This window comes from Cyanistes caeruleus, chromosome 9 (genome assembly GCF_971803275.1).
Source record: "Cyanistes caeruleus chromosome 9, bCyaCae1.hap1.1, whole genome shotgun sequence".
NCBI classification, from domain to species: domain Eukaryota; kingdom Metazoa; phylum Chordata; class Aves; order Passeriformes; family Paridae; genus Cyanistes; species Cyanistes caeruleus.
In genome coordinates this window covers 34153751-34180101 of record NC_141709.1, presented here as the reverse complement: position 1 = coordinate 34180101, position 26351 = coordinate 34153751, and the positions used below count along the sequence as shown (strand labels likewise).

Here is a 26351-nt window from a genome sequence, read left to right as displayed (position 1 = left end):
GAGCAGGCTCTGTTTGTTTCATGGGAAACCTGCCAACCCCTCCAGTTTTCCTCCTCTTATGCAGTTGCAAATCCCATTTAAATCAATCAGTGGTTTTGTGTAAGGAGAATCTGCAAGGCTGGACTCTGAATTTCGGAATTTACAGTGCTTTTCTCCCATTAGTTCTGTCTGTTGGTGAGGAACGCGCCGTGCTCCTGCAGCTGGAGGACTTTGTGTGTCAGCAGGAGGAGCAGGGAGGAGCCCTGGGGCAAGAGCCAGAGCCAGTTGTGCCTCAGCAGCCAAGGAAGCTGCTCTTGCTTCTCCCTCTTTGTGCAATTCCTTCCAAAACGCCAACGGGGCATGAAAAGGGGATCCAGATTTCGGGTAACAGATCCTGGATGACTGCAAATTTAACTTCTGAATCCTGTTAGGGGAGGGTGTGTGTTTGTTCTAAGAGCTCGTGATGCTTGGTGGCCACTTGGTTGCCTCCCAAATGCCCCACCTGGCAGGGAAGGCAGAGTCTCCCATCCCTGAACACCAGAGGTTCTTCTGTCCCAGGTGCCAGGTATAAAACACCCAGAGGGTTTTTTATCAAGTGCTGCTGTGAGGAGTTTGGCATCAGACAGGTGAATATCTCGAAATTATCAATATATGAAAGCTCCTGGTTAATCAGCCAAAAGCGTTTCGTTGGGAGCATTGCTGCTGCATTTCAGAACGCGGGCAGGTGTGAAACTCCAGCGTGCTTCCCTGTGCCAGGAAAAGCTGCTTTGTGTGTGCAGCCAGCTCCGCGCACCTGCACCGTTAATTCTGTGTTTCTGCGGGAACCCGCGGCCGGGGAGCGCTGGGAATTATATCCTGTGGGAAATAGCTGCCTTCCAGCGCTATTTCCAGTGTCACCTGCTGCCACAAACAGGTGAACTCCGTGTTTGCAAACCGTCCCGTGAAGGCACAGCCTCGGAGCCAGCGTGTGGAATTAGGTAAACATTCCTGCTCGAGCTGAACGAGCGTCTCGGGGTGTGCTCAGTGACATTCAGCGCGTTCAGAGCCTGCATCATCATTCCAGCAGAATGTTTGAACACACTAAATCACATTATTCACTGCTTGCTGAAGAGATGCATTATTTAATATCAAGAGAGCTGCTTTCTATCAGCTGAAAAATAGGAGTAGAACTAGGTCGTTTTTAGTCCATTGATTCCCACTCTCTAAGCCGGCATGTAAAATACAAGGATGTTTTTTTCCTGATGCTGTATTGCCTACAAGCCTTCTGTCAGTGGGGATTTCAATATTAATGAGTTTTCCCACGAATATGAGAAGCCCAGTTAGGAGAAGAAGCTGCTCTGAGAAAGCTGAATATTTTACAATATCACACATCGATCAGTTGGCTGGGATTTCGCGTTTTAACCAAGGAGTGCTTCTGAGAGATGCCAGGAAAGCAGAGCAGGGCCAGGTGTGAAATGGCTTCTGGAGGCTGTGGGAAGGGTGGAGGATGTGGAAGGTGGAGAGATGCTCAACCTCCCGTTGCTGCTTTCTCCCACCCATTCTTTAATCTCTCCCCCGTTTCCAGTGCCGGGGATGAGCCACGGAGGTTCCTCCCCATCTCTGAGGGATGCTCACCCTGGCTGAAAGGTCCCAGCCTCAAGGGATCAGTGTCCTTGCTGCTGGGGGTTTAGGGTCAGATCAATTCATGTTTCTGCAGGTGGGATCAGCGTTTGTCAGGGGTGTGTTGTGTGCAGGAGCTCTAGCATGGGAGCCTTGGGAACACCAGGAGGGCTCTTCCCAGTGCAGCTCTAACTTCCCACAGAGTGTTTAAAACACAGATATCCCCGAATCATGGAATGTCCTGAGCTGGAAGGGACCCACAGGATCCTGGATCCAGCTCCTGCCCTGCCCAGACCCCCCAACAACCCCACCCTGGCCATCCCTGGCAGCGCTGTCCAAGCTCTCCTGGAGCTCCGGCAGCCTCGGGGCCGGGACCATTCCCTGGGGTCTGAGCAGTGCTTCCCTCTGGGGGAAGAACCTTTCCCAAAATCCAGCCTGAGCCTGCCCTGGCCAGCTCCAGCCGTTCCCTTGCTCTTTGTACAAGCTGTTTACACCAAGCCCCAGCTCTGACTGAGAGAAGACAAGCAGGAGATTCCAGAATGTGATTCACCAGCAGGAAGAGAGCAGTCCGTGTTTTTATTTATCACAGAAGGATATGTTTTAAGTGAAGGTTTGATCAGCCAGAACTGGCTGACTACAGGAATTGTACAGGAATAAATATGCATATATCCATCTCGATGAGATGGGTGGCCATGTGCAGAGATTTAAAATGTATATAGAGCTGTGTATCCATAACTTCAGGGAGGGCCCAGCTCTGTGTGGAATATGGAGGAGCCTACAGCTACAGCTGGCAGGGAAGCATCTGACAAACTTGGGTTGTTGAGGGAGGAAGGCTTGGGGGATTAAGGGACTTGTCAGAAAAAGCCTGTTTGAAAACTCCATGAATATGTCAGTTTTAAAGAAATTCAAATAAAGGCCTGTTGAGTTTTGAGTGGGAAAAAAAAATTATGTTGGCTTCCTTCCAGGCTCCCCATCTCATTCCAGGCAACACTTCTTCTTTTTTTGTCTTTTCCCTGTCTGAATCTCGCATCAAATGGAAATTTCAGTTCCATGCCAGCTGCATTTAGAGATTCTGTGCAACATGGACATTTTGATGGAGTTGCCAACAGTATTTCCAGCCAGGATGGAAAACAACATCCCAGGATGACACAGGATCAGCCATTCCCTTTCTCTGAACCCAATGTTTAAAAGCTCCATCGATGGAGGATGTTTAAAAGCTCCATCGCTGCATCTTTTCCTTCCCCTTCCCACAAACAATCACAAGGCCCAGTCTACTGAGGTGCATTTTAATCTGGCTTTTGTCCTCCTCTAAACTTTCCAGATAAGCTCTTAACACGTCACCCTGAAAGGCTGAGTGTGGGTTTTTCCAAGGGGCTCTCTGGGTTAAAGAAAACAGCACCAAAATTTGTAGGGAGAAACATGAGAGCGGAGCCAGGCCCGCACCCTTCCAAGAGCTGGGCTGTAACAGCTTCAAGCAGCAGCTCTGAACAATTCAATAAATATTCCTTTATCACTGGCACCTGCTCCTGTTCATGATTTTCAGGAAGCCCAGATTTTAACTGAGCCTCTGAATCCACAGAACAGTATGGAGCCGTCTGATTAAAATTTTAAAGATGCTTTTCATTAAGATGGAAGCTGTGCAAAATATTTTCCCGTTTTCAGCTGCTGAGTCAGACATTTCCATGAGAAGAAGCTGCTGGCATGAGGCAGCGGAAGATGAACTCAGTGCCTGAGTGGCAGCCTGCTCCCTGCCAGCCTCCCACTCCACGGAGCCATGGTGACACTGGCACCCTCAGCAGCGCCTGTCACTCCCAGCACCGGGGTGGAATCACTGCCCTTGGCACCTTCTGTCCCCCTCATCTCTGAGGGGCACGGCTCAGCCTTGTGATTGTCTCAGCCATGTCCCAGAGAGGCAGCGCTGCCTCTGAGCAGTGAGGAGCAGTGGGACAGCCCAGCTCTGTGCCTGGTGGCACTGAGTGTCCCACCCAGCAGTGATGTCCCAGCAGTGAGTGTCCCACCCAGCAGGGATGTCCCTGATGGCAGTGGGTGTCTCCCACCCAGCAGGGATATCCCTGGTGGCACTGAGTGTCCCACCCAGCAGTGAGTGTCCCACCCAGCAGTGATGTCCCAGCAGTGAGTGTCTCCCACCCAGCAGTGATGTCCAGGCAGTGAGTGTCTCCCACCCAGCAGGGATGTCCCTGGTGGCACTGAGTGTCCCACCCAGCAGGGATGTCCCTGGTGGCACTGAGTGTCCCACCCAGCAGGGATGTCCCTGATGGCACTGAGTGTCCCACCCAGCAGTGAGTGTCCCACCCAGCAGTGAGTGTCCCAGCAGTGATTGTCCCACCCAGCAGGGATGTCCCTGGTGGCACTGAGTGTCCCACCCAGCAGGGATGTCCCTGGTGGCACTGAGTGTCCCACCCAGCAGGGATGTCCCTGGTGGCACTGAGTGTCCCACCCAGCAGGGATGTCCCTGGTGGCACTGAGTGTCCCACCCAGCAGGGATGTCCCTGGTGGCACTGAGTGTCCCACCCAGCAGTGATTGTCCCACCCAGCAGGGATGTCCCTGGTGGCACTGAGTGTCCCACCCAGCAGGGATATCCCTGGTGGCACTGAGTGTCCCACCCAGCAGGGATGTCCCTGGTGGCACTGAGTGTCCCACCCAGCAGTGGGTGTCCCACCCAGCCCCACAGATCCACCCAGGATGAGCTCTCTGCCAAACCAGGCGGTTCAGAGAACAAGTGGGTTTGGAGAGCTCGAGAGGGTGTTCCCTGGAACAAAGGGGGTGTGCATTTTGGAATCAGAAAGCAGGGAGCCATTTGAATAATCCGCAGGAACCTGCCAAAGCAAGGGGTTAGAGACACAGCAGGAATGAGCCTGACTCGCTGTGTGTAAGGATCCCAAACCTCCAGCCTGCTGTGCCCTCCCCTGCCATGCTGCACAGCCACATTTAGTGCTCAGTTTCCCCGGAATCACAGGATATCCTGAGCTGGAAGGGACCCACGGGGGCCAAGTGCAGTCCCTAGCAGAAGGAGCTGTGTTTTACAGAGGTGGAAATCCCACCCTGTTCAATGCAGATTGTCACTGCCAGTCAGAAACCTGAAGGATTTTAGGGTTTAGACACGGTACAAACTAGGAAAAAAAGATTGGGTTTGAGGCAGAATATGTCTTTCTGCACGTGTCTCAGGGCTATCAGTTTCAAGGCATCCATCTCTGTCCCAAAAGCACCAAAATACTGTACTAATTGATAGAGATTTTCAAAGGCATGACTCTTAACAGAACCTGCATGCCTAAGACTCCCAGTCAGCTTTGAAAAATCCCAGCTATTGGGGCTTTTTTCCTCTCTTCTGTGTAATAACATATGCAAAGCTGAGCCGTAATGTCTCCAAAATCCTCAGGATTAAGCTGAAAAGCGAGTGGGGAAGGCTGGGGCATGAAAAGCTTCCTGATGCAAAATCCTCCAGCAGCAGGAAAAGCTGCAGAGCAGCAGCAGGCAGGAAGGGTGAGGGGCTCTGGAAAGGGACCCCCAGCAGAAATCCAACCCCAAATGGCTCTGGAAGTGGGGGGATCATTCCCTCTCGCCCACAGGCAGCTGCAAGAGCTCGGAATCCTCCCGATGGCAAATCAGCTCCTGCTGCAATCCCAAATAACTCATCCTAGGGAGCAGGGATTGAAGGTAAATGGAAGCGCAGTCACAGAATGGCCTGGCTTGGTCGGGACATTAAATAAATCCCATCCAGTGTCCCCCCCTGCCATGGCAGGGACACTGCCACTGTCCCAGGGTACATCCAGCCCAGCCTTGGGCACTGCCAGGGATCCAGGGTCAGCCCCAGCTGCTCTGGGAATTCCATCCCAGGGCCTGCCCATTCTAACAGAAGGATCCCTCAGTGGGGTCAGGGATGGGAGAAGGATTCCCCTCCTCGAGCCACCCCAGGGAGCTGCAGGTGACAAAGGGTGTGCTCAGAGTGACAAATCCCTTCAGTAAAGCGTCCAGGCACCGAGTCCCCAGCCAGGGGCGGCTCTCAGGGATCAGTCTGTGGCTCCCTGCACTCCTGACGTGTGGAGAGCCCCGGCTGCAGCACAGCCTGCCTGGGGAAGATCTCAATCAAGTTGAAAAGTAGCAACAATTTTACTGGGGCAGTGTTTGAACACTCTCCAGTTCCATGAATAGTTAATGTCACGTCAAGGGCTGCAGACAAACGCTCTTGGCTCTGAAGAGCAAATAGCTCAGCTGTGATGAGTTATGTTTGTTCCTTGCACACACAGCCCCGTGGAAATTGCCATCATCCCTCATGAGCAGGCCCAGCGCTCCAGGCTGTGGAAGGCAGGGGGGCACTGCCTCGCTGGCTGCCTTCAGGGGAGAGTGGCTGGGACCGTGCTCTGCTCTCCTTGTGAGCTGCCAGGACCCTGTTCTGCTGTCCCTGTGAGCTGCCAGGACCCCACTCTGTTCTCCCTGTGAACTGCCAGGACCCTGCTGGGGACCCCACTCTGTTCTCCCTGTGAACTGCCAGGACCCTGCTGGGGACCCCACTCTGCTCTCCCTGAGAGCTGCCAGGACACTGCTGGGGACCCCACTCTGCTCTCCCTGTGAGCTGCCAGGACCCCACTCTGCTGACCCTGAGAGCTGCCAGGACCCTGCTCTGCTCTCCCTGAGAGCTGCCAGGACCCCACTCTGCTCTCCCTGAGATTCCACCAGGCCGCTGTCGCTAGAGGACACGAGGTAGAAGCCATGGGTTCAATACCACAGCAGCAGAGGGTTTATTTCCAAGGAGACAAAAGCCTTTATTTTGGGGTTTTCTACCTGTTTTGTCGGGTGTTCCAATACAGGTTAACCTGAGTGGTACAAGGAACAACACCTCCCTCATCCCACTGGTGGGACAAGAGAAAAACACTCAGAACATCTGTGAGGTATTGACACCCAAAGCTATTTACAGAAAAACAGTCCTTGAGAGAGAAAAGTTTCCCAAAAGACTCTCCCTTGGGAAACAGGTCAGCCCCTGACAGGCTGGAACTCTCTCAGGCTCAGAAAATCATGTCCACAGGCAGGGATCCCCTTTCTGGAGGGGTTTTTGCTGTGCCCTGCAGCTTCAGCTGTACCCATCACACAGGACAGGGTTGGGTGCTGCTGATGCACAGGGCAGGCCTGGGGAGGACACAGCTCACAGAGCCAAATCCCAAAAGCACCGAGCTTGGAAAAGGCCCCCCAGATCACTGAGTCCAGTCCCTGAGCAATGCCCACCCCGTCCCCAGCCCAGAGCACCCAGTGCCACCTCCAGGAATTCCCTGGGCACCTCCAGGGATGGGGATCCAACCCTCCCTGGGCACTTCCAGGGCCTGACCCCCCTTTCCATGGGGAAATTCCTGCTGCTGTCCCCCCTGAGCTCCCCTGGCCCAGCCTGGGGCTGTTATGACTCAAGGTGCCACTTCTGGGACAAGCAAACAGTTGGACTTGGTCCTTTATGTCACCCACCACCTTCTTCTAATCAAAACACTACTGGTGATTAATTCCTTGGCTGTTGGCACATTTTGGGAATAAATTTCCGTGGATTATGGGGTTTTTAATATTCCTATAGAAAGAGAGGAATACGTGCACTGTGCAGAAATACGAGCAAGAGGAACCCACCAGAAATGCTTAAGAAAATCAGCAGAAATCTGAATAAACCCCACATCTTAGAAATCACCTGCCAACCACCTCAGTGGAAGATTTGCTGAAAGGCTACCAGCACTTCCAGCCAAAAAATTCCTTCCTCACACACCAAAAAAAGGAGAGAAATCATGCTCTGATCTGCTTAACTCCACACCCTTTGTCAAGAGCACAAGAATGATGTGGAAAGCGTGCAGAAACTGGAAAGTTCAGTGTAAAAAATTATCATTCACGCTGCTGTATGACATCGCCTCAACACAGCAGAACCAACAAAGTCTTCCTGATATATGAGAACTATCAAAGGTTGCTGCTGAACACAGAGATTTAATGTGCTGCTTAATTCAAGAGCTTATTTACAATGTCACACGTCACTTGGAGAAAAATGGCTCTGACAACCAATCATTTAAAATATAGGAAGAATGTTTAACAAAAGGTCAGAAGTACAAATATTTTACATATTAACTACTAATAAATTCATTTCCTCTCAAAGTTAGGAGGATCAGCAAATGTCTCCAAAGCCATTTGCAATATTTCAGCACAAGACCCAACCTCTAATTACCAATGTAAGTTGTAAATAATTGTCAAGTATGCAGATGAGCCAAAAATTCCCTCAAATTAAAGTAATTAGCTCCCAAGTCAAATTTTTCTGTCACATTAAAATGCTTTTCCTTGTCTCCAATGTGACACTTACAAATGAGAGCCACATTGTCAGGGAAGCAGTTATTGTAGGCTGCCAGAATGATCTGCACGGGAGCCGAGAGCTCTCTGCTTCCACGAGACCCTGAGCTCCCCGCAGCCGACGTTTTCACTCTGCTCTTCCCACGTGTCAGGGGGGATTTCTCCAGCTGGAACCCTGGCAGGTGGCTCCAAAGCTTCCCCATCACTTGGTGTGGGAATGTCCCCCATGGAGAGCCTCCGTGCTTGGCTCTCCCTGGATCTCCTTCCCTCAGGAAGCTTTCCAGACCTCCTGCTCTGGTGGGAGCTGTGCCACTCAGCACAGGGATGGGGGAATGGGGTGGGAGTGGGACTGGGAATGGGACTGGGAATGGGAATGGGAATGGGAATGGGAATGGGAAGAGTGGCTTTCTTCTCCCAGTGCTTTCTCTGGCGTTTCCATGGTTTATTTTCAATGCTCTCTTAACCAAAGTTGGGTTTGCCACGTCCAGTGGAAGATCCTGAGCCTTTGTCCTGTTTGATTTTGGATTCCCAGACAGGACCCAGCGTCAGGCTTGGATTATATTTAACTTCAGGCTAAACAAGGTTGGGTTTGCTGTTTGCTGCAGATGAACCCAAAATCGGGGCAGATGGGGAGAGGATGGAGTCCCAGCCATGAACACGTGCCATCCCAAGCCAGCTGTGTGCCCAGAGCACTGCACAGTGCCCTGGAATAACACAGGATTTACCTGTTCCTTTCCAGAGATCCCTCCCATGGGCTGCTCCCCAGAACCTCAGCAGCTGCTGCTATTCCACCTCTTCCAGACAGGACAGCAGGGTTTGGACTCAGAAATCCAAGCTGGATTTGTGGTTTCCTTTGCCCTGATGTGCCAAGAGCAGTAAATCTGGAGGATTCTTGTGAGGTGGGGGAGAGGCTGAGCCTTACTCAGGCATCTCATCCGTTCAGGCTGGATTTTGGGAAAGGTTTTTCCCCGGAGGGTGCTGGCACTGCCCAGATCTCCAGGGCACAGGCACGGCCCTGAGGCTGCTGGAGCTCCAGGAGCATTTGGACAGTGCTGGGGCCATGATTTGGGACTGTGGGTGATGGGGTCTGCTCCTGCTGCCCAGAGCCATTGATTCCCTGCTCCCTTGGCTGATTTCTGCCAGCTCCTTTGCTGGCTCCAGGCAGGGATGAGCTGGGGATCCTGTTAAGCACGGGTTCATCCCAGGACTGGGGCTCCTGGCTCCCCTGTCTGTTCCAAGTCAGCTCATTCCTCAAGGCTGTTCCCATCCATCGCTCTGGAGCTCCTCAGAGATGGTTCATTTTTCCAACACGACTGCGCTCCTCAGCCACACAAAGAAATGGGACACGACTCGAGTATAAAGGATGATATACAAAGCCAAATTTCATTCTGTTCCCTCACAGTAATTTTCCTCATAAATACTTCTCGGGATTGTGAAATATTCCTTGCAGAGGGATCCGAGTCCATCAGGGCTGTACTATTTCATCCTGTTAGACTCGGAGCTCTCCGTGCTCAGCGCCCGCTTCATTCATCCCATCGAGGCATTAGAGAGATTCTTTTCCTGTGCAGTATTTCAGGGAAGGTGTTTCTGTTTGATACCATCAGCTTTATCTCTGACTAAATGAAATTCCATTGCAGACACACCTGAGCAGTGTGTGAAGGTTGAAAATGGGGGCTGTTTCCTGGAGCTGTCACTAAAGCTTGTCCTGCACTGTCAGAGCAGCACCACTGCTCTGATTCCGGGATACCCAGGGACATCCAGAGCATCCTGGAATGGGCTGGGTTGGGAGGGACTGTGGGGATCACCCAGTGCCACCCCAGCCATGGCAGGGACAGCTCCCACTGTCCCAGGCTGCTCCAAACCCATCCAGCCTGGCCTTGGGCACTGCCAGGGATCCAGGGACAGCCCCAGCTGCTCTGGGAATTCTATCCCAGGGCCTCCCCACCCTGCCAGGGAACAATTCCTGCCCCAGATCCCATCCAGCCCTGCCCTCTGGCACTGGCAGCCATTCCCTGTGTCCTGTCCCTGCAGGCCTTGTCCCCAGTCCCTCTCCAGCTCTCCTGGAGCCCCTTCAGGCCCTGCAAGGGGCTCTGAGCTCTCCCTGGAGCTTCTCCTCTCCAGGTGAGCCCCCCAGCTCTCCCTGGAGCTTCTCCTCCCCATGACCGAGCAGGAACCACAGCCAGATCCCACAGAGGGACCAGGACCTGCAGGGATTTTTAGGCCCCACTGAGTGAGGAACCACTCAGTGCTCTTGAGCAGTTGCTGACTTGGGAAATGTTTTATTCCAGAGGCTTTTTTGATACCCTTAACCCCTTTTTTCCCCCCGAGGCTCAGCCCCGGGCCTGCTGTCCCTCGGTGCCCGTGAGCCGGGGCCGTGCAGGCCTCACTGAACCCTGGGGCTGGCAGCCCCACCGCCCTCACAAGCAAAAATGATCTGACTTTAAATTATCTCCATCGCTGGGTGTATTTTTAGCAGTCTGAAATGAGTCTGTGGCTGTTTACAGTATTTAGCATGAGTTATTTACCAGGGAAAGGGAAAGGTGACTCTGACTGCTGTGGAGGGCAGGGAGGGGACGAGTGTCTCCTTCTGCCTGCTGGGGCCAGGGACCCCCAGTTCCCAGATCCCCACAATTCACAATTACACAGCTCGTGGCCATGGTTACCATCTGCTCATTGCTTGACTCTGATTTTCAACCTGTAAATATCATATTTTATATTTTACCTCAGCCAAAATCAGCGTCAAGATCGGTTTTGAATTAGACACGGGGCACATCCCAACTGGGGTCTTCATGACTGAAACAAGCAATGCTTCTGTCTCATTTTCTGTGAGTGCACAAGCACAGACTGGGATCATATTTCACTTTGAGACATTGCTGGTGGCGTGTCTCGAGTGTTTAAAACACTAAGCTTTCAGATTTTAGCATGACAAACAGCTGATTTTTGCTTCTGCAGTTCTAGCAATCATATTTTAGTCCCTGCTTTCCCATTTTAAGACACATAAAGTGCTTTTTTATTCATTTAAATTTGAAATAAGGACAAATCAGCATTTCATTTCCTAGTTCCTGCCCTGCCTGCAGCCCTGTGTGAATGCTGATGGACAGGGCCTGATAAAACCCCTTCTTATCAACCCCATCACTCTTCTGGGGCTCATCTCCTGGATCTTTCTGCCAACACTCCCAGCCCAGAGGATGATAAAGCCCCTCTGTTAAGCACCTGGCACTTTGCAGCTTTATCCTCCTCAGCTCTGGCTTATCCACTGGGCAGAGTCAGCTCTCGGACAGCTCCTGCAATATTCCGTGTCCTTCCTCAAGGATCTTCAGAGAGATTTGTCTCAGGAGTGCTGAGCTCTCCTTGACAGACAATATAGGAAAGCGAGATCCTGCCCCAGATAGCAGCCCCATGACCCAGGGAGGGGCTGAAGGCACATGGACTGGGCCAAAGCTCTCAGCTCTGGGCATGGACTGAGCCAAACCTTTGAGCCCTGGGCATGGACTGAGCCAAACCTCTGAGCCCTGGGCATGGACTGAGCCAAACCTCTGAGCCCTGGGCATGGACTGAGCCAAACCTCTGAGCCCTGGGTATGGACTGGGCCAAACCTCCAAACCCTGGGCTGGATGATCTCCCTGAGCCTCCTTTTCTCCAGGCTGAGCCCTTTCCCAGATCCATCAGGGATTCTCCAGCCCCTTCCCAGCTCCATTCCCTGCCCTGGACATGCTCCAGCCTCTCAATGTCCTTCTTGTCCTGAGGAGCACAGAACTGACCCCAGGACTGACCCCAGGACTGACCCAGGACTGGAGGTGCCCCAGGCAGGGCCAGCCCAGGAGGGAAGTTTTAAGCTGTGCCAGGGGCAGCCCAGGCTGGAGAGAGCCCTGGAGTGCCCCGAGCTCCTTCCCACAGCACCACAGTTCCCAGCACTTCCCAGGTGCTCTCCAGGTGGCCAGAGCCATGCTCAGTGCTCAGTGCCAGCCTGCAGCAGGGCTGCTCTGTTTAATGCTCCTGCATTTCCTGCATTTCCTGCATTTCCAGCATGATTGCATTTGCATACCTCTCAACAAATCCATCCTCGCTGATTCCTTTTCATACAACACTTGGAGGTTTTGTTTGTTCTCCCAAGGTCAAGCTCTCCCCAATCCTTCCCTCTGCTTCTCCTCCTGCCTCTTCCCTCTGGAGCTGGTTCTGGAGGCATTCCCTGCCCATCACCACTGCTGCTCCCTGAGTCTTTTACAGACTGTCGACCTTCTCCTCCACAGCCATAAATCCTGCAGCGGCTTCCAGCAGAACAAAATGTAGAGATGTTATCCCTGGGCCTGGCCCGAGCCTTCTGAGGCCCATTATCTCCCCATCTTTTCTTTTAAAAGAATGTTATTTGACAGCCTAGGCTTTTTCATCCTTTTTTTTTTTGCCTTACTGCTTTGACCTTGAGTTAGTTTATTCCTTCCTTCTCTGTATATTTTAAATGTTGTACCAAAAAAATCCAATTTATTAAGGCTTTCCTTTAGTAAATGATTAACCTGAATATAGTTAAATGAAATGCTTATTAACATCTCCCTGCATAATCCATTTAACAGAATTAGTCTTGCTTATTCAGACAACCTAGAGGGGTCTGTGCTTTTGTCTACACAGCATCAGCATTAAAGCTTATAATTATTTCTGGTTAATGCAGCCCTTGGTGCTAGGAAATGCTGGTTTGTGTGTTCCAGCATAGCACTTCTCCTAATCTCTTGTATTAATTAGAGATACTGATACAATATTACTTTGTTCCTTTCTATTCAGCACCAGGAGAGATGTCTGAATATAATCCTATCTGTGCTAAGGGTGTCTTAAATATTTCCACAAGTGCTGGCTGGTGTAAAACATTAGGATTAGGCACAATAATCCCTGCATTGGAGGAAAGGAGAGTTTACAGAGGCACGTGGGCACCCGAGGTGTGCCTGGCACGGCCTGGGCAGGGATTTCTGCTCCCTCAGGAGGTGTTTAAGGTCCCCTCCAACCTGAATTCCCAAGGCCAGGTGCTGGGGGAGTACCTGAGGCCCTTCCCAGCCCCTGGTGATGCTCTGTGTGTGTCCTTCCCTTACCCCAGGGATGCAGCCTCTGGGTCTAAGGAAATGCTGATTTACCCGGTGGCAGGAAAGTAAATTATTACCCCTCAGTGGCTGCAGCTGACATTTTAAACTCCCTGTGTCTCCTAAATCCTGGGTCATTTGATGTTTCAGACATCAGGCTGTTCAGGAGCTCGTTTTAACCTTTTTCTAGGTGGAAATTCACTTTCTTTTAAGGCACTTCAAGGTATAACTCCCAGGGCTCTGAAGTGAATCTGCAGCACCAGATCATAAAACCATGGAACCATTCATGTTGGAAAAGCCCTCCCAGACCATGGAGCCCAGCCATCCCCAGCACTGCCAGGGCCACCCTGCCCCGTGTCCCCAAGTGCCACATCCACAGGGCTTTGAAATCCCCCCAGGGCTGGGGAATCCAAACCTCCCTGGGCAGCCCTTTCCATGGAGAAATTCCTGTGTCCAACCTTGACACAGCTCTCCTTCCCCTCTCTGGGCACCCAAAGCTCTGCCAAACCCTCTGTAACATCAGCTCTGTGTAGTGCTGGGGAGGGGGGATGTGGAAATGCCCAGGATGGCTGCAGGTGTAATCACAGACTCCAATAATTCCAGCTTTTATTTAAAGCCTAATCACACATTCCTCCACCATTACCTCCCTGCATAAATATTAAGACTGGGAGCTCGTGTGTGTGTGTGAAACAATGACATGGTAATATTTCAGTGGGGGGAAAAAAAGGCAGCTGGGTTTGTGCTGCTCTCAAACACTTAAACCTTTTCATTTTCCCTGAACTGAGGGCTTAGTCTGACACACAGAACCATCACAAAATGCTTTGAAAAGTACCAAGCCCAAGAACAAAGTGCCCTTACGTGGCAGCAAATGCTCAGGAAAGCAAGGGCTGCTCGGTCCTTACCAAAACAATTCCTCAGAGTAGATCAAGGACTGAGCAGATCGTGCTCAGAGTCTTTAAATTTTAAAGGTGTGTTTATTTTTAAACTTTATATCCCAAAACAAATCTGCAGAATTTTATTAATATCCAGCAACAGCGTTTTGCTTGGCCAGCAAAGAATTCAAGGAGCCACAGGAAAAGTTGATCAAAATTCCAGGGAGGAAAGAGAAAAAGCCTGCAGGAGATTATTAATTTTTAAGAATTTTTAAGGGTCTAGACCAATACTTTAAGCTGTGTGTCATCCACTGGGCCTCGTGTGACATCATAATTGATAATTAAGCTTCTCCTTCAGGTTTCTTTCCTGTCCAATTCTCCTGCTTAGGCAGCTTTGGGAACTGTAACTCTTTTCTATTATCTCCCCAAGTCAGTGCATTTTCCCCCCATTAACTCGCCTCTTGCCTTTGTGCAGAAACAATCCAGGTATGATTTAATAAGCCTTGGAAAGACAGAGCTGGTTCATATGCAGGAAATCAGATTTACATAATTTTCCACTCGCTTTTATAGCCACCGTAGTTCAAATTATCTTTAAGTTGGGGAAACTCTTTTTGTACCATAAAATGAAATAGCACCTGTGTTATGCTTCAGCTTCCTCGCCTGGCCCTTGTAATAAATTAAAGGTTGATTTGTCATCCTGACTTAGCACAGAAAGTCTCTTTTTAATGAGAGGAGAGCAGGTGCCCTGGCCTGCAGTTAGTCACAGCCATCAGTCGCTAAACCAAGCTTCAAAACCAAGTTTAATCTTGTTTTGTTTTGGGTTTATTACCTGAACCTTTCTGCACGGGGGGAAAGCAGAGGATTTCGGGTTGCGTCACATTCACTGTGCCAAATAAAATGTCACACGCTAAAAGTGGAGCCCTGGGGTTCTGTACAGAAACCAAAGGGTTTTGTGTTCCGGGATTTGGGCTGGACAAGGCTGGGCTGCGGAGGACGTGTCCTGTGAAAGCAAGCGGGATTTGGTGCAGGGTGAGGGAACAGCTCCTTGTGCTCCTGCCTGTGGCTTCCCAGGAGCAAACCCATGGCTTCACAGAATCCTGGAATGCTTTGGGTTGGAGAGGACCTCAAATCCCACCCATCCCAGCCCTGCCATGGCAGGGACAGCTCCCACTGTCCCAGGCTGCTCCAAGCCCATCCAGCCTGGCCTTGGGCACTGCCAGGGATCCAGGGACAGCCCCAGCTGCTCTGGGAATTCCATCCCAGGGCCTGCCCACCCTGCCAGGGGACAATTCCCTCCCCACATCCCATCTAAATCAACGCTCATCCAGCTTAAGGCCGTTCCCTGGTCCTGTCAGGGACAGGTTCCTGCCGGGTCCATCCTTGAGGCACAGCTGGGACGTTCCTGCCCCAGGGATGAGCTCCTCCCTTGCTCCTCAACGCTGAATTCTTGTGTTTCCCCTCTTTGCACTTTGTGTGCGTTTACCCAGGAATCCAAGAGAGGCTTTGTGGTAAACAAATAAATACAATTTCTCCAAAATAAGCATTAGTGTCTTTAGCTGAGTGCAATTGTCAAACTCCGGCTTCTGGAGCCGGGCAGAAAATGAGCTGTTTTCCACCAGAGCTTAATCCAGTCCCCTCTCATTGATTGCACTGCAGACCTTAATGCTCAGCAACTTCAAAATGGATCAATTACTCAGCTGGTTAAAAATGAAGCACTCCCATTTTCAAGTGCTTGCCTTAAAGCCGATTCCTCCTCCTGGAGCAAGCGGGGCTCTTCCCTGGGCGGGGAGGCAGCAGGGCCGGGCTGCGCTCACAGCCTTTCCTCTGCTGTCCACAGGAATTCTTCTGCTGCCCGGAGAGACAGCTGAGAATAATTCATGGAAAATATGGATGTGAGGGGCTGAGAGTGGGAATTGTCACTGACCCCGTGTCCTTGTCTTGCAGCTCCCAGCACAGCCCAGTACGGGATCACCGGGCACGCCGAGGTGCTGTTCTCCTGCTGGTCCCTGGTGTTGACGCTGTCCTCCCTCAGCAGCATATTCTACCTGAAGAACATCCTTCTGCACTAAATGTAAAGACCCATAAAAGGCTTTTAAGGATTCTCTGAAAGTGCTGATGACTGGATCCAATCTGGTAGAGTTTGTTAAAAGCAGCGTGGGATATAATCAGTGCTTACATGGGGATGATCGCCTTCTGTAGAATTGCTCATTATGTAAATACTTTAATTCAACTCCTTTTTTTTGATTAGCTGCATTACCTTGTGGAGCAGTACACATTGTCCTTTTTTAAGACGTGAGAACTCTGAAATTACTTTTAGAGGATATTAATTGTGATTTCATGTTTGTAATCGACAAGTTTTCAGAAGCATTCAGTCATGGTCTGCTGAGTCGCAGACTGTAGTTTACAAAAAAAAACAAAAAAGGATATTGCAGTAAAAATGTGCTTCTTTAAGGCTGCAATACAAACATTCAGTTCCCTTCTCAACTAGCATTCTATCCAAACTTACACAAAAAACATTTGTTCTTTTTTGAGTAAAAAAAAAAAAAAAATTCAAATAACATTGCCTTCAAAATATTTCCTCAAAATATTACACATATCTAGATTTTCTTCTAGCATGATATTCAGGTTTCAAGAATGAGCCTTGTACTATAACTGCATTGCGCAGTACTGCTTCTGTTCTCTTCCCTCTTTCCTGCCAAGTCAGCATGGTTGTGCCTTCATGAAACACGACTTTCCTCTTCCTCTCCAACCAGTCTGGAATGTGTTTTGGGAAATGCTGAAGCATCCTTTTGAGCATAGGAAATCCCTGGGTGAGGACAGAGGTGCTGTGGGCTCTGAGGAAAGCTCCTCTCCCACAGGGGCAGGGCGTAGCTCAAGGCTGGCACCAACCCCTTCCTCCCTCCAGCACCTCTGACCACTGTAAAAACGACATTTCCCATTAGAAAACAGAGCTCCAATTCCTCTGTGGCACCTTTGGAATGTCAGAATGTTCCCCTAATGCCAAATTCCCACCTGGCTGTCAAGGTCAGGATCGTCCCTTTTGTATTACTGGCAAAGCCGACGTGGATTGGTATTTTTCTTGCACTCAATTTTGTACTGGTTTGGCTGATTTAGCAATGATAAAGGATGCTTTGAACCATGAGACACCTGCAAATCCCTGGAGTATCAAGCAGGATTTTCTATCTCCACATATCCCTGTGGCAGCGAGGCCACGTCCCCGGGAGAGTCCCCTCGTGCCCGGGCAGGGCTGGCCCTGGCAGCGTCCCCAGCACCGTGTGCAGCTCGAGGGGACACTGCTGTCACCTGCTGAAGGACCAGCTCAGCCTGGTGTGTACCTGAATCCTGAAATCCCTGGTGGTGCTGCTGTGGAGTGCTGCTCACAGCTCACCCCACCTGAGAGCTGCCACCGGTGGCACTCTCCGGGGTGGCTGTGGCCAGCAGCCCTCGGGCATCAGATCCCCTGGTGGCCCCAAGAGCTCCTGCCATCCTCACCAACAACTACTGGCAACAGGAAAGCAAAATCCTCACAAACCCCAGGCTGGGTTGGGTTGGAGGGGCCTCAAAGCCCATCCCACCCCACCCCTGCCAGGGCCAGGGCCAGGGCCAGGGCCAGGGCCAGGGCCAGGGCCAGGGCCAGGGCCAGGGACAGGGACAGGGACAGGGACAGGGACAGGGACAGAGCCAGGGACAGGGACACTTCCACTCTCCCAGGCTGCCCCAAGCCCCGTCCAGCCTGGCCTTGGGTGGGACAGCAGCACTTTCACTGTGATCACTCCCAGGTTCCGTGTTTGAGCTCCAGTAGGTGACACAAATCTCCCAGCCCCCTGTTTTTCCTCCTCACAGCAGGTTTTGGCAGTGAGCAGCCCCAGCTGAGCACTGGGAATACTCAGCAGTCCCAAGATCCCATTTTTTCAACAAGGAGAACTCTGAGTTTCCTGGGCTCAGCCCGAGGTGTCCCAGGCCAATGTGCAGCCAGAACGTGCAGTGCCTCTGCTGTCCCTGCTGAGAAAGGGATGATGGAACAGAGATGGTCACGCCAAGAGATGGCAATAAAACATCCTGGATCACTCTGCATGTGTTCAGTGACAGACTGTATTATTTCTCCTATTATTTACAGCTGTGTGCCAAGCAGTTGCTGTCTTCAGAAAAGCGGCATTTTTTAAAACCTGGAATAACATGAGCGAACCCTTTCTGCAAGGAAAGGGTACAAACTCAACTCAAATGAGTTTATCGGTCCTGATATCCCCATCTCTCTTGTATTGCAGCTTTAAAGTGCTCTATTTCAGAATCCATTCACTAGAAACAGTGGTGCTGCAGGAAGTCTTGTGTCAGTGCAGTCTTATGAAGGGAAAAATAAGGATATGGATAACCCAACCCGTGTGTGTAAAATTGGGAGAGGGTTCTATACTGTGGCTGGATCAATCCTGCATTCCAATGATACACTGCATTCCAGTGATTCCTGATATTTGGAACCTGATCTGTCCAGCAACAGAATAGAATGAGCAGCAGCTTTATTAAATATGGAAAGAAGAATATCCAGCGAAGTGTTGAATGTTTGCATTCGCACCAGGGAGAGGCACTGGGCGACACGGACGGGGTATCCTGTCCCACGGCTGATTTTCACTTGGGGGGACATCCTTCCTGTCCAGGCTGGACAGAAACACCCCAAGCACAGCAGAAGCGGGAGCTGTGTGGGTGCCAGGGGTGTTTGTGGGGGCAGGAGCGTGCTGGGGCTGTGTGAGGGGCAGGGGCAGGCTCTGGGTGGGACAGGGGGACACCCCAGCTCCTGCTGCTTCGTGCACTGAGCTGGGACAGGCTCCCAGGAGCAGGGTGACCGCAGGGACTGCAGGGTGGGAGGGTGGCTGGGGATGGGGGACACTCCAACCAGTCTGGAATGTGTTTTGGGAAATGCTGAAGCATCCTTTTGAGCATAGGAAATCCCTGGGTGAGGACAGAGGTGCTGTGGGCTCTGAGGAAAGCTCCTCTCCCACAGGGGCAGGGCATAGCTCAAGGCTGGCACCAACCCCTTCCTCCCTCCAGCACCTCTGACCACTGCAAAAATGACATTTCCCATTAGAAATCCCGGTTCCTGTGCTCCGTGGGGTGCGCTTTGGGCAGCAGTTTGAAGGTTGGTTCTGTGCTTCCTCGGAGCTCTGAGCCACCCTGAGCCAGCCTGATCTGTCATTGCCACTTTCCCAAGGGACAGCAGAGGCTTCAGCCGAGTATTTCCATCAGGATTGTTCTCCAGGCTGGAGCCCCGGGCTGGGAGGGCCTCCCTGGGCAGTGGCTCAGGGCTGTGTCCCCAGGCTGTGACACTGCTGAGGGATGTCTCACAACTCGGGAACAAATGCAGCTTCTCCAGGGTTTGTAGCTTGGCAGGATCCTTCAGAGCCAGACAGCCTTTTTTAAACTTTTCAATAGGTTTTTTTTTAGAGCCGATGCTGTTTTTAAGATCCAGGAGTGTTAAACCCATCCCAGTGACAGCTGCTTTTTTTGCACATTTTCTGAGCAAGTGTTCGAAATAGACAATGGCAAATGTTCTGCTACCAAAACCTCCACTGAGTCCACAGAACTGTGTTATGAAGAATGTGTATACCAAAATATGTATTTACATGGATAAATATGCCTTAAAGACTAAATATGCATTTACTTCTGAGGCTGGATCTGCCTCGTGTCCAGTCTGGAGGTAAATAATCCATATTTCACAGCTGCCATGGAGGGAGTTGTTTCTGTGGAGGAAAAAAAAAAGGGGGGGGGTGGGGAGGGAAAGCATTTATTTTAAAAGAATCTTCAAGAATTTTAAAATCCTTGCATGGACTGCCATGTGTGAGGAGGAGTAGGGAGAGGATGAAGCTGAGCCTGGCACTCCAGCGCTGGCAGTGTGGGGTTTGCTGTGGGGCTGGCAGTGCTGTGGTGCCACCAGAATCTGCCACATCCTTTTCCATGTCCCCCTGCACACCCAAATCCCTCGGAGCTGGGACAGAGTGGGGGCTCTGGGGGTTTCCCAGTCCCACAGGGCTGTGGGAATGGGGCCACCTCCCCACCCCCTCCTGCCATGGCAACACAGCATCCTGTGAAACGAGGAAATGTTGACAAAACAAGGCAATTCCGAAAATAGGAAGTACAAATTCTCCATTCAGGCTCAGCACTGAGAGCAGAGCAGTGAGTGCTGGCAGGGCAGGGAGGACCTGGCTCTGAATTTGGCCAGGCAGGGAGGTGGTGGGGCAGGGACAGTGGCTGTGCTGTGCTGGGGTTCAGTCCTGCTTTGTGTTCCTCACTGAGCTCCGAGGGCAGGGCAGGGATTTATTCTGCAGTCAGGAAAGTCCATAATCTACCTGGAAACAGCCAGGGCAAGGCTGGGGCACAGAGGTCTCGGGCTGATGGGGAAGGGATTCTCAGCAAATCCTGCTCTCCGAGTTCTGTGTGAGCAAGGGCTTTACTGGGGCACCTTCAGAGCTGTTTGTTCCGGCTCCTGATGCCTAATTCATGAAGAGCTCCAAGGTTCCTTTTTATTAGAAAATTCTCATGTTAAAAAATGCAGAGATCAGCATGTTTGCCACCTCTCATAAGCTCAGTTTTCAGTCATTCATATTTTAGGGCATAAGAAGCGCTCCCGTCGGTGGGCAGGATGAAATTCCGCATTATGGGATGAGGGAGGAGCAGTTCCCACCCCAGCTGCTCTGCCCTTGGCTGGGATGGGCTGGGAGAGGCTCTGGGGTCTCTGCCTGGGGTCCAGGGGGTGCAGGTCAGTCCCCAGTGCTGGCTCCATCACTCCCCACGGCCAGAGTTATCCCCGAGGGTTTGCTGGAATTGATTCCACAGCCACCCTGGAGAGGGGAGGAGTGTGACAGGGCCTGGGCTCTCCCACAGGGAGCTCTGAACCCTCCCAGGAGCAGCAGTGGAAAACAGCCCAGCCCAAAGTGACCCCTCGCTCCCTGGCAGTGCCACAGCCCCGGCACAGGGACAGCAGGGCCACCTGCAGCACCCGAAATGTCCCCTCTGCAGCAGTCTGAACCAGGGAGGGGACAGCAGCACCCGAAATGTCCCCTCTGCAGCAGCCCAGAGCAGAGAGGGGACAGCAGCACCCGAAATGTCCCCTCTGCAGCAGCCCAGAGCAGAGAGGGGACAGCAGCACCCGAAATGTCCCCTCTGCAGCAGCCCAGAGCAGGGAGGGGACAGCAGCACCCGAAATGTCCCCTCTGCAGCAGCCCAGAGCAGAGAGGGGACAGCAGCACCCGAAATGTCCCCTCTGCAGCAGCCCAGAGCAGAGAGGGGACAGCAGCACCCGAAATGTCCCCTCTGCAGCAGTCTGAACCAGGGAGGGGACAGCAGCACCCGAAATGTCCCCTCTGCAGCAGCCCAGAGCTAAGGACAGGGAGGGGACAGCGGGGTGCTGCTCCAGCCACAGGAGCTCCCCTCATCAGGCAGGTGTTGGAACACTCGCTGTCCCCACGCTCTCCCAGCTGCCAGCTCACAAACTGCCTGCAGTGATGATATTTATTCCTCTATCCAGAGGGAAAAGCTGCTCTCTCCCTTTGGGGTTTCTCAGCCCAAGCCAGCCCCAGCTGTGAATTCTGTGCAGCCCCATCAGCCAGAGGCACACTGGTCCCATTAACCCCCACGACAGTGACTGAAATGTGAGCCCCGAGAGAGAAGAACCCCTCCAGCCGAGCCAGAGCAGCAGCAGCAGCAGCCTCGTTTTCCAGTGGGTGGGATGGCAGGGCCATGCTCCCCTCCCTCTGTTTTATGGCTTTTTTCCTATGAAACAGCATTTCCTCTGGGGAGGGTGGTAATTCTGGCTTTGGGAGGTGCTGAGCATTTGTGATGTGTCCCTTCAGGTGGGGCTGGGCAGGAGCTGCTCAGCCCCACTCAGGAGCCTGGTCCTGGCTGGAGTTTGGGCTCTGCAGGAGGCAGCACGGCTCATTAGGCTGGGGAAGCTTTCAGACCTTAAAGGAACTGCTTCTCCTTTAAGTGAGCTGCTAAAAGCGCTGAGTTGTTCTTCCACAGGATTTCAAATTCACTGCTTTTTCATTATCCTTGACCTTTTTGCATTTTTTACTGGAAAGGGGAAAAAAAATTCACTTTGCAGTAAATTATTGCAAATCCCTCCCCACAAGTGTTTAAAAACAGAGCCTGGGAAGCTGGGACAGGGGAGCAACAGCTCTCACTTGCTGTTTTCTCTCTGTTTTCTGTACAAAGAGGATTTCATGTCTGTTTGTCAAAAATTATGGATCCTAAACCCCTGTGACTTATTTAGAAAGGACTTTTAGCAGGACAGGAGCACAAATCCTCCCCAGTACTTTGTGTTCTGAGTGGCAGGAAGGCAGAGTGTGTGATGGGACAGGACATCCTCCTGTGTGCTGCTCCTGAAGCCTTGGACTCTGGGTCTTGGTCCCATCTCTTGGTCCCTGTGTTTTTATCCCTGTCAGGTCGTTCCCATCTCTCGGTCCCTGTGTCTTGGTCCTCTTGTCTCCACTCCCTTCTCTTGATCCCCATCTCTTGATCCCCATCTCTTGGTCCCTTTCTCTTGATCCCCATCTCTTGATCTCCTTCTCTTGGTCCCTTTCTCTTCATCCCCATCTCTTGGTCCCCATCTCTTGGTCCCTTTCTCTTCATCCCCATCTCTTGGTCCCCTTCTCTTGGTCCCCATCTCTTGGTCCCCATCTCTTGGTCCCCTTCTCTTGGTCCCCCCTTCTCTCCCCAGCCACGGAGAAGGGGAAGGCAGGGAGCAGGAGCAGGAGCAGGAGCAGGAGCAGGAGCAGGAGGAGGCTGCAGCCAGGCTGAGCTCCCACCCCATTCCCTGGGCCCCAAAAAAGGCACCAGACAATGACAAGGACAGAGTCACCCCTGGTGCACGGAGGGCTGAGCTCTTCCTGAGCTCTTCTCCGCTGGCTCCCAGCTCAATCTGAACAAACCCAAGAGCTCCGTGATGTTCTTTGGTCAGCCCAGCTTCCCTCCCCAGGCTGGACACGTCCGTCCTGCCACGCTGGGGAGTGGGCTTGGGGTGCCTGATGTCACATGGAGTGCCTGATGTCACATGGAGTGGCTGGTGTCACACACAGTTGTTGGTGTCACACACAGTTTTTGGTGTCACACACAGTTGTTGGTGTCACACACAGTTTTTGGTGTCACACACAGTTTTTGGTGTCACACACAGTTGTTGGTGTCACACAGTTGTTGGTGTCACACAGTTTTTGGTGTCACACACAGTTGTTGGTGTCACACAGTTGTTGGTGTCACACACAGCTGTTGGTGTCACACAGTTTTTGGTGTCACACACAGTTTTTGGTGTCACACACAGTTGTTGGTGTCACACACAGTTTTTGGTGTCACACACAGCTGTTGGTGTCACACACAGTTTTTGGTGTCACACACAGTTGTTGGTGTCACACACAGCTGTTGGTGTCACACACAGTTTTTGGTGTCACACACAGTTTTTGGTGTCACACACAGTTCTTGGTGTCACACACAGTTGTTGGTGTCACACACAGTTTTTGGTGTCACACACAGTTCTTGGTGTCACACACAGTTTTTGGTGTCACACACAGTTCTTGGTGTCACACACAGTGGTTGGTGTCACACAGTTTTTGGTGTCACACACAGTTGTTGGTGTCACACACAGCTGTTGGTGTCACACAGTTTTTGGTGTCACACACAGTTCTTGGTGTCACACAGTTTTTGGTGTCACACACAGTTTTTGGTGTCACACACAGTTGTTGGTGTCACACACAGTGGTTGGTGTCACACACAGTGGTTGGTGTCACACAGTTTTTGGTGTCACACACAGTTTTTGGTGTCACACACAGTTGTTGGTGTCACACACAGTTGTTGGTGTCACACAGTTTTTGGTGTCACACACAGTTCTTGGTGTCACACACAGTTTTTGGTGTCACACACAGTTGTTGGTGTCACACACAGTTGTTGGTGTCACACACAGCGGTTGGTGTCACACAGTTTTTGGTGTCACACACAGTGGTTGGTGTCACACACAGTTTTTGGTGTCACACACAGTGGTTGGTGTCACACACAGTGGTTGGTGTCACACAGTTTTTGGTGTCACACAGTGGTTGGTGTCACACACAGTGGGGCTTTGCACCCGAGCCTTGCCAGTCTGTTCCATTCTGTGCCGGCAGCCCCGGTGAGTGTCTCTGTCTCTCTCCCAGCAGTGTTTTGCAGCAGGCTGTGGTAGTGCACATTCCTGGGCAGCCAGGCTGTGGGAGCACTTTTAGGGATCTCATTCCCGGGGCTCGTGCCCCTCTCCCGGCCGCTGGGGAAGCGCGGCGGCGGCGCGGTCAAGAGGCTCCGAGGAGCGCTCCTGGCGCGACATTTCTCTCCACGAGATTGCGGATCAGACACTTAATTCCTCGGGAAAAAAGCAGCTGAGGGCTTTGACCTTCTGTTTGAATCCAGAATTAGCACTCCAGGAAAGGTTAATGAGCGCCAGGAGGGAGGAGAGGCTTTTCACTGGAGCACTCCTGGGCTGGCATCCAGCAGGCGCGGGGCTCCGGGCAGCTCTGCTCTGCCAGCGGGAGCTGCTCCCCTCGGCCACCAGCACAACCCCCAGCGGGAGGAGGGGAAAGGAGAGGAGGATTTCCCAGGGATGGAGGGAACAGGGTCTCTCCTCAGGCCTGGGCTTTGCTCTCAGCTCTCAGCTGAGATCCCCACGCTTTGCTCCGGGCGTTCCAAATGCGCTCATTTCTCGGAGAACTGTGATCTTGAATTAAATTCCTTTCCTGGCTTCCTCATCCAGCTGGTGCTGGTGCAAAGGAATGCTTTTGCCATGTGGGGGAAGGTGCCAGGATTGCTGCCAGGCTCTTCCCTCCCGTTTGGAACCCCAGCCCCCTTTGCCAGGATCTCCTCCACAAGGGTTGGTTGGGTCAGTCCGGGCCAAAAACATCCCAGCCTTCCCCCATTCCAAAACTTCCTCCATTTCTAATCCTCTCCCACCCAAAATCATGGCAAATCAGATAAACACTGATCTCCAATCAGTGGCAAGAATTAGGGCTGCTCCAATTTAATAATCACTTTATTTATTGTGTTCATTACTTCTGTCATCAAAGGCACTTTACTTGAATTTAATGCTCACCCCTCTGGAAAAAACCCGGGAGTTCTGACAAGCGCTTTAATATTCCAATAGATTACAAATATTTTGGAAAAGAATGCTTTCCACAGGCTAAGGCAGAAAAGCAGAACCAAACCAGAGCCCACCAAAGCAGGTGCTGCTCAGAACCAGCAAATTTATCACGGAATCGTGGAGTGGTTTGGGCTGGAAGGGACCTTAAGGATCATCCAGTGGTGAGGGACAGTGCCTTTGGAGGGGTTAATAAGAATGAGGAACGTTTAGGTGAAGGAACCCCAGGGCATGGAGTCATTTGTATTTGCTAAATGTCAAGAGGCACCAGCTGAAAAGCAGAGCCAGGCTGTGGAGGGAGCCAGAGCTGCGTGTGGTTATCCCCTGAGCATCCAAAATATTGCCATGAAGCAGCGCCCAGCTCAGGCTGCAGTGATCACAGCCAGGGTGGGGCAGACACCATCACCCTGCAGACCCACAGCCCTCAAATCCCCAAATCCCTCAGCGTGTTCTGCAAGCTCCGAGCCTGCAGTTGGTGACAGAGAGCGACTTGCAGCAAAAAACAGCCTTGGGGGAAATGCTGGGATCCAGCTCAGCTCCTGCCCTTGCCCTTTTCCCTGCGTGGGATGAATCCCTGGCAATAGCAGGAACCACATCCTGCCATGGGGATCTCCTGGATCCCTGCAGAGCCATGCCAGGGTGTGCCCCCCACCCGGGGAAGGGGTGACTCCCCAGGGCCCAGCACCCCCTTCCCGGCAATCAGAGATGCAAATGCACTCAGCAAAGTGCTCCTGCAGATGTTCTTAATTAAAGCAGCCCACCCCGAGCCCACACGGAGCAATCACCCCCCAAAACGCCTTCCTGCTCTCAGATGTTCCCAATCACTGCTGCAGGATCCTGCAGGAATATTATTTTTGTAGGAGTAAACCATTTGCTAAATAAGCCACCTGTTAAATAAACACTCCCACTCTCCAAATATTGTTATTTTGTTTTCCAGCCTATGCACAATCTGGATTTATTTTAGATGAAAAAGATAATCACGAAAGCAAAAAAACCCCCAAAAAACAGTATTTTGACTATTTGCAACTATCCATCTTGTGAGCACATCTGCTCCTTTGCAAGCTGGCAGAGCTCTTGCACTCAAAGAGATTCACAGCTCCTCATTCAGCCGGGAGCTAATGAATTTCCATCAGCAGGCCTCGGCACTCTTCCCTTCTTTGTCACTTCTTCAAGCCTGAATTGCTCCTACTCCCCAACTTCCCTTTTCTGAGCTGCATCTTCCCACAGGGACAAATCCCCATCCAAGAGCGCTTTAGCAGAGTTGTCACAGGAGTGAGAACAGAGCTTGCCTCCAGTTCAGTTACAAAATCACATTTTCTGAGCTTTAAAAGCCGAGATCAGCCTTATCCCTCCTCAAGCCTGCCCGTGCAGGAGCATCCACAGCC

General features: G+C 51.7%; 1 protein-coding gene across 3 annotated transcripts in view; it reads left to right on the top strand.

Annotated features, from left to right (window-relative positions):
• NEGR1 (neuronal growth regulator 1) overlaps nt 1-18370 on the top strand; it is a 171374-nt gene extending 153004 nt beyond the window's left edge. For 2 of the 3 annotated variants that reach the window (XM_086841498.1, XM_086841497.1), the window contains one exon: nt 15780-18370. In XM_086841498.1, the coding sequence (XP_086697624.1) occupies nt 15780-15942 (163 nt within the window). In that variant the 3' untranslated portion in view covers nt 15943-18370. The remainder of the gene's footprint in view (nt 1-15779) is intronic. The other variant, XM_086841499.1, reaches the window with a different exon arrangement.
• Nucleotides 18371-26351: the final 7981 nt, after the last annotated feature.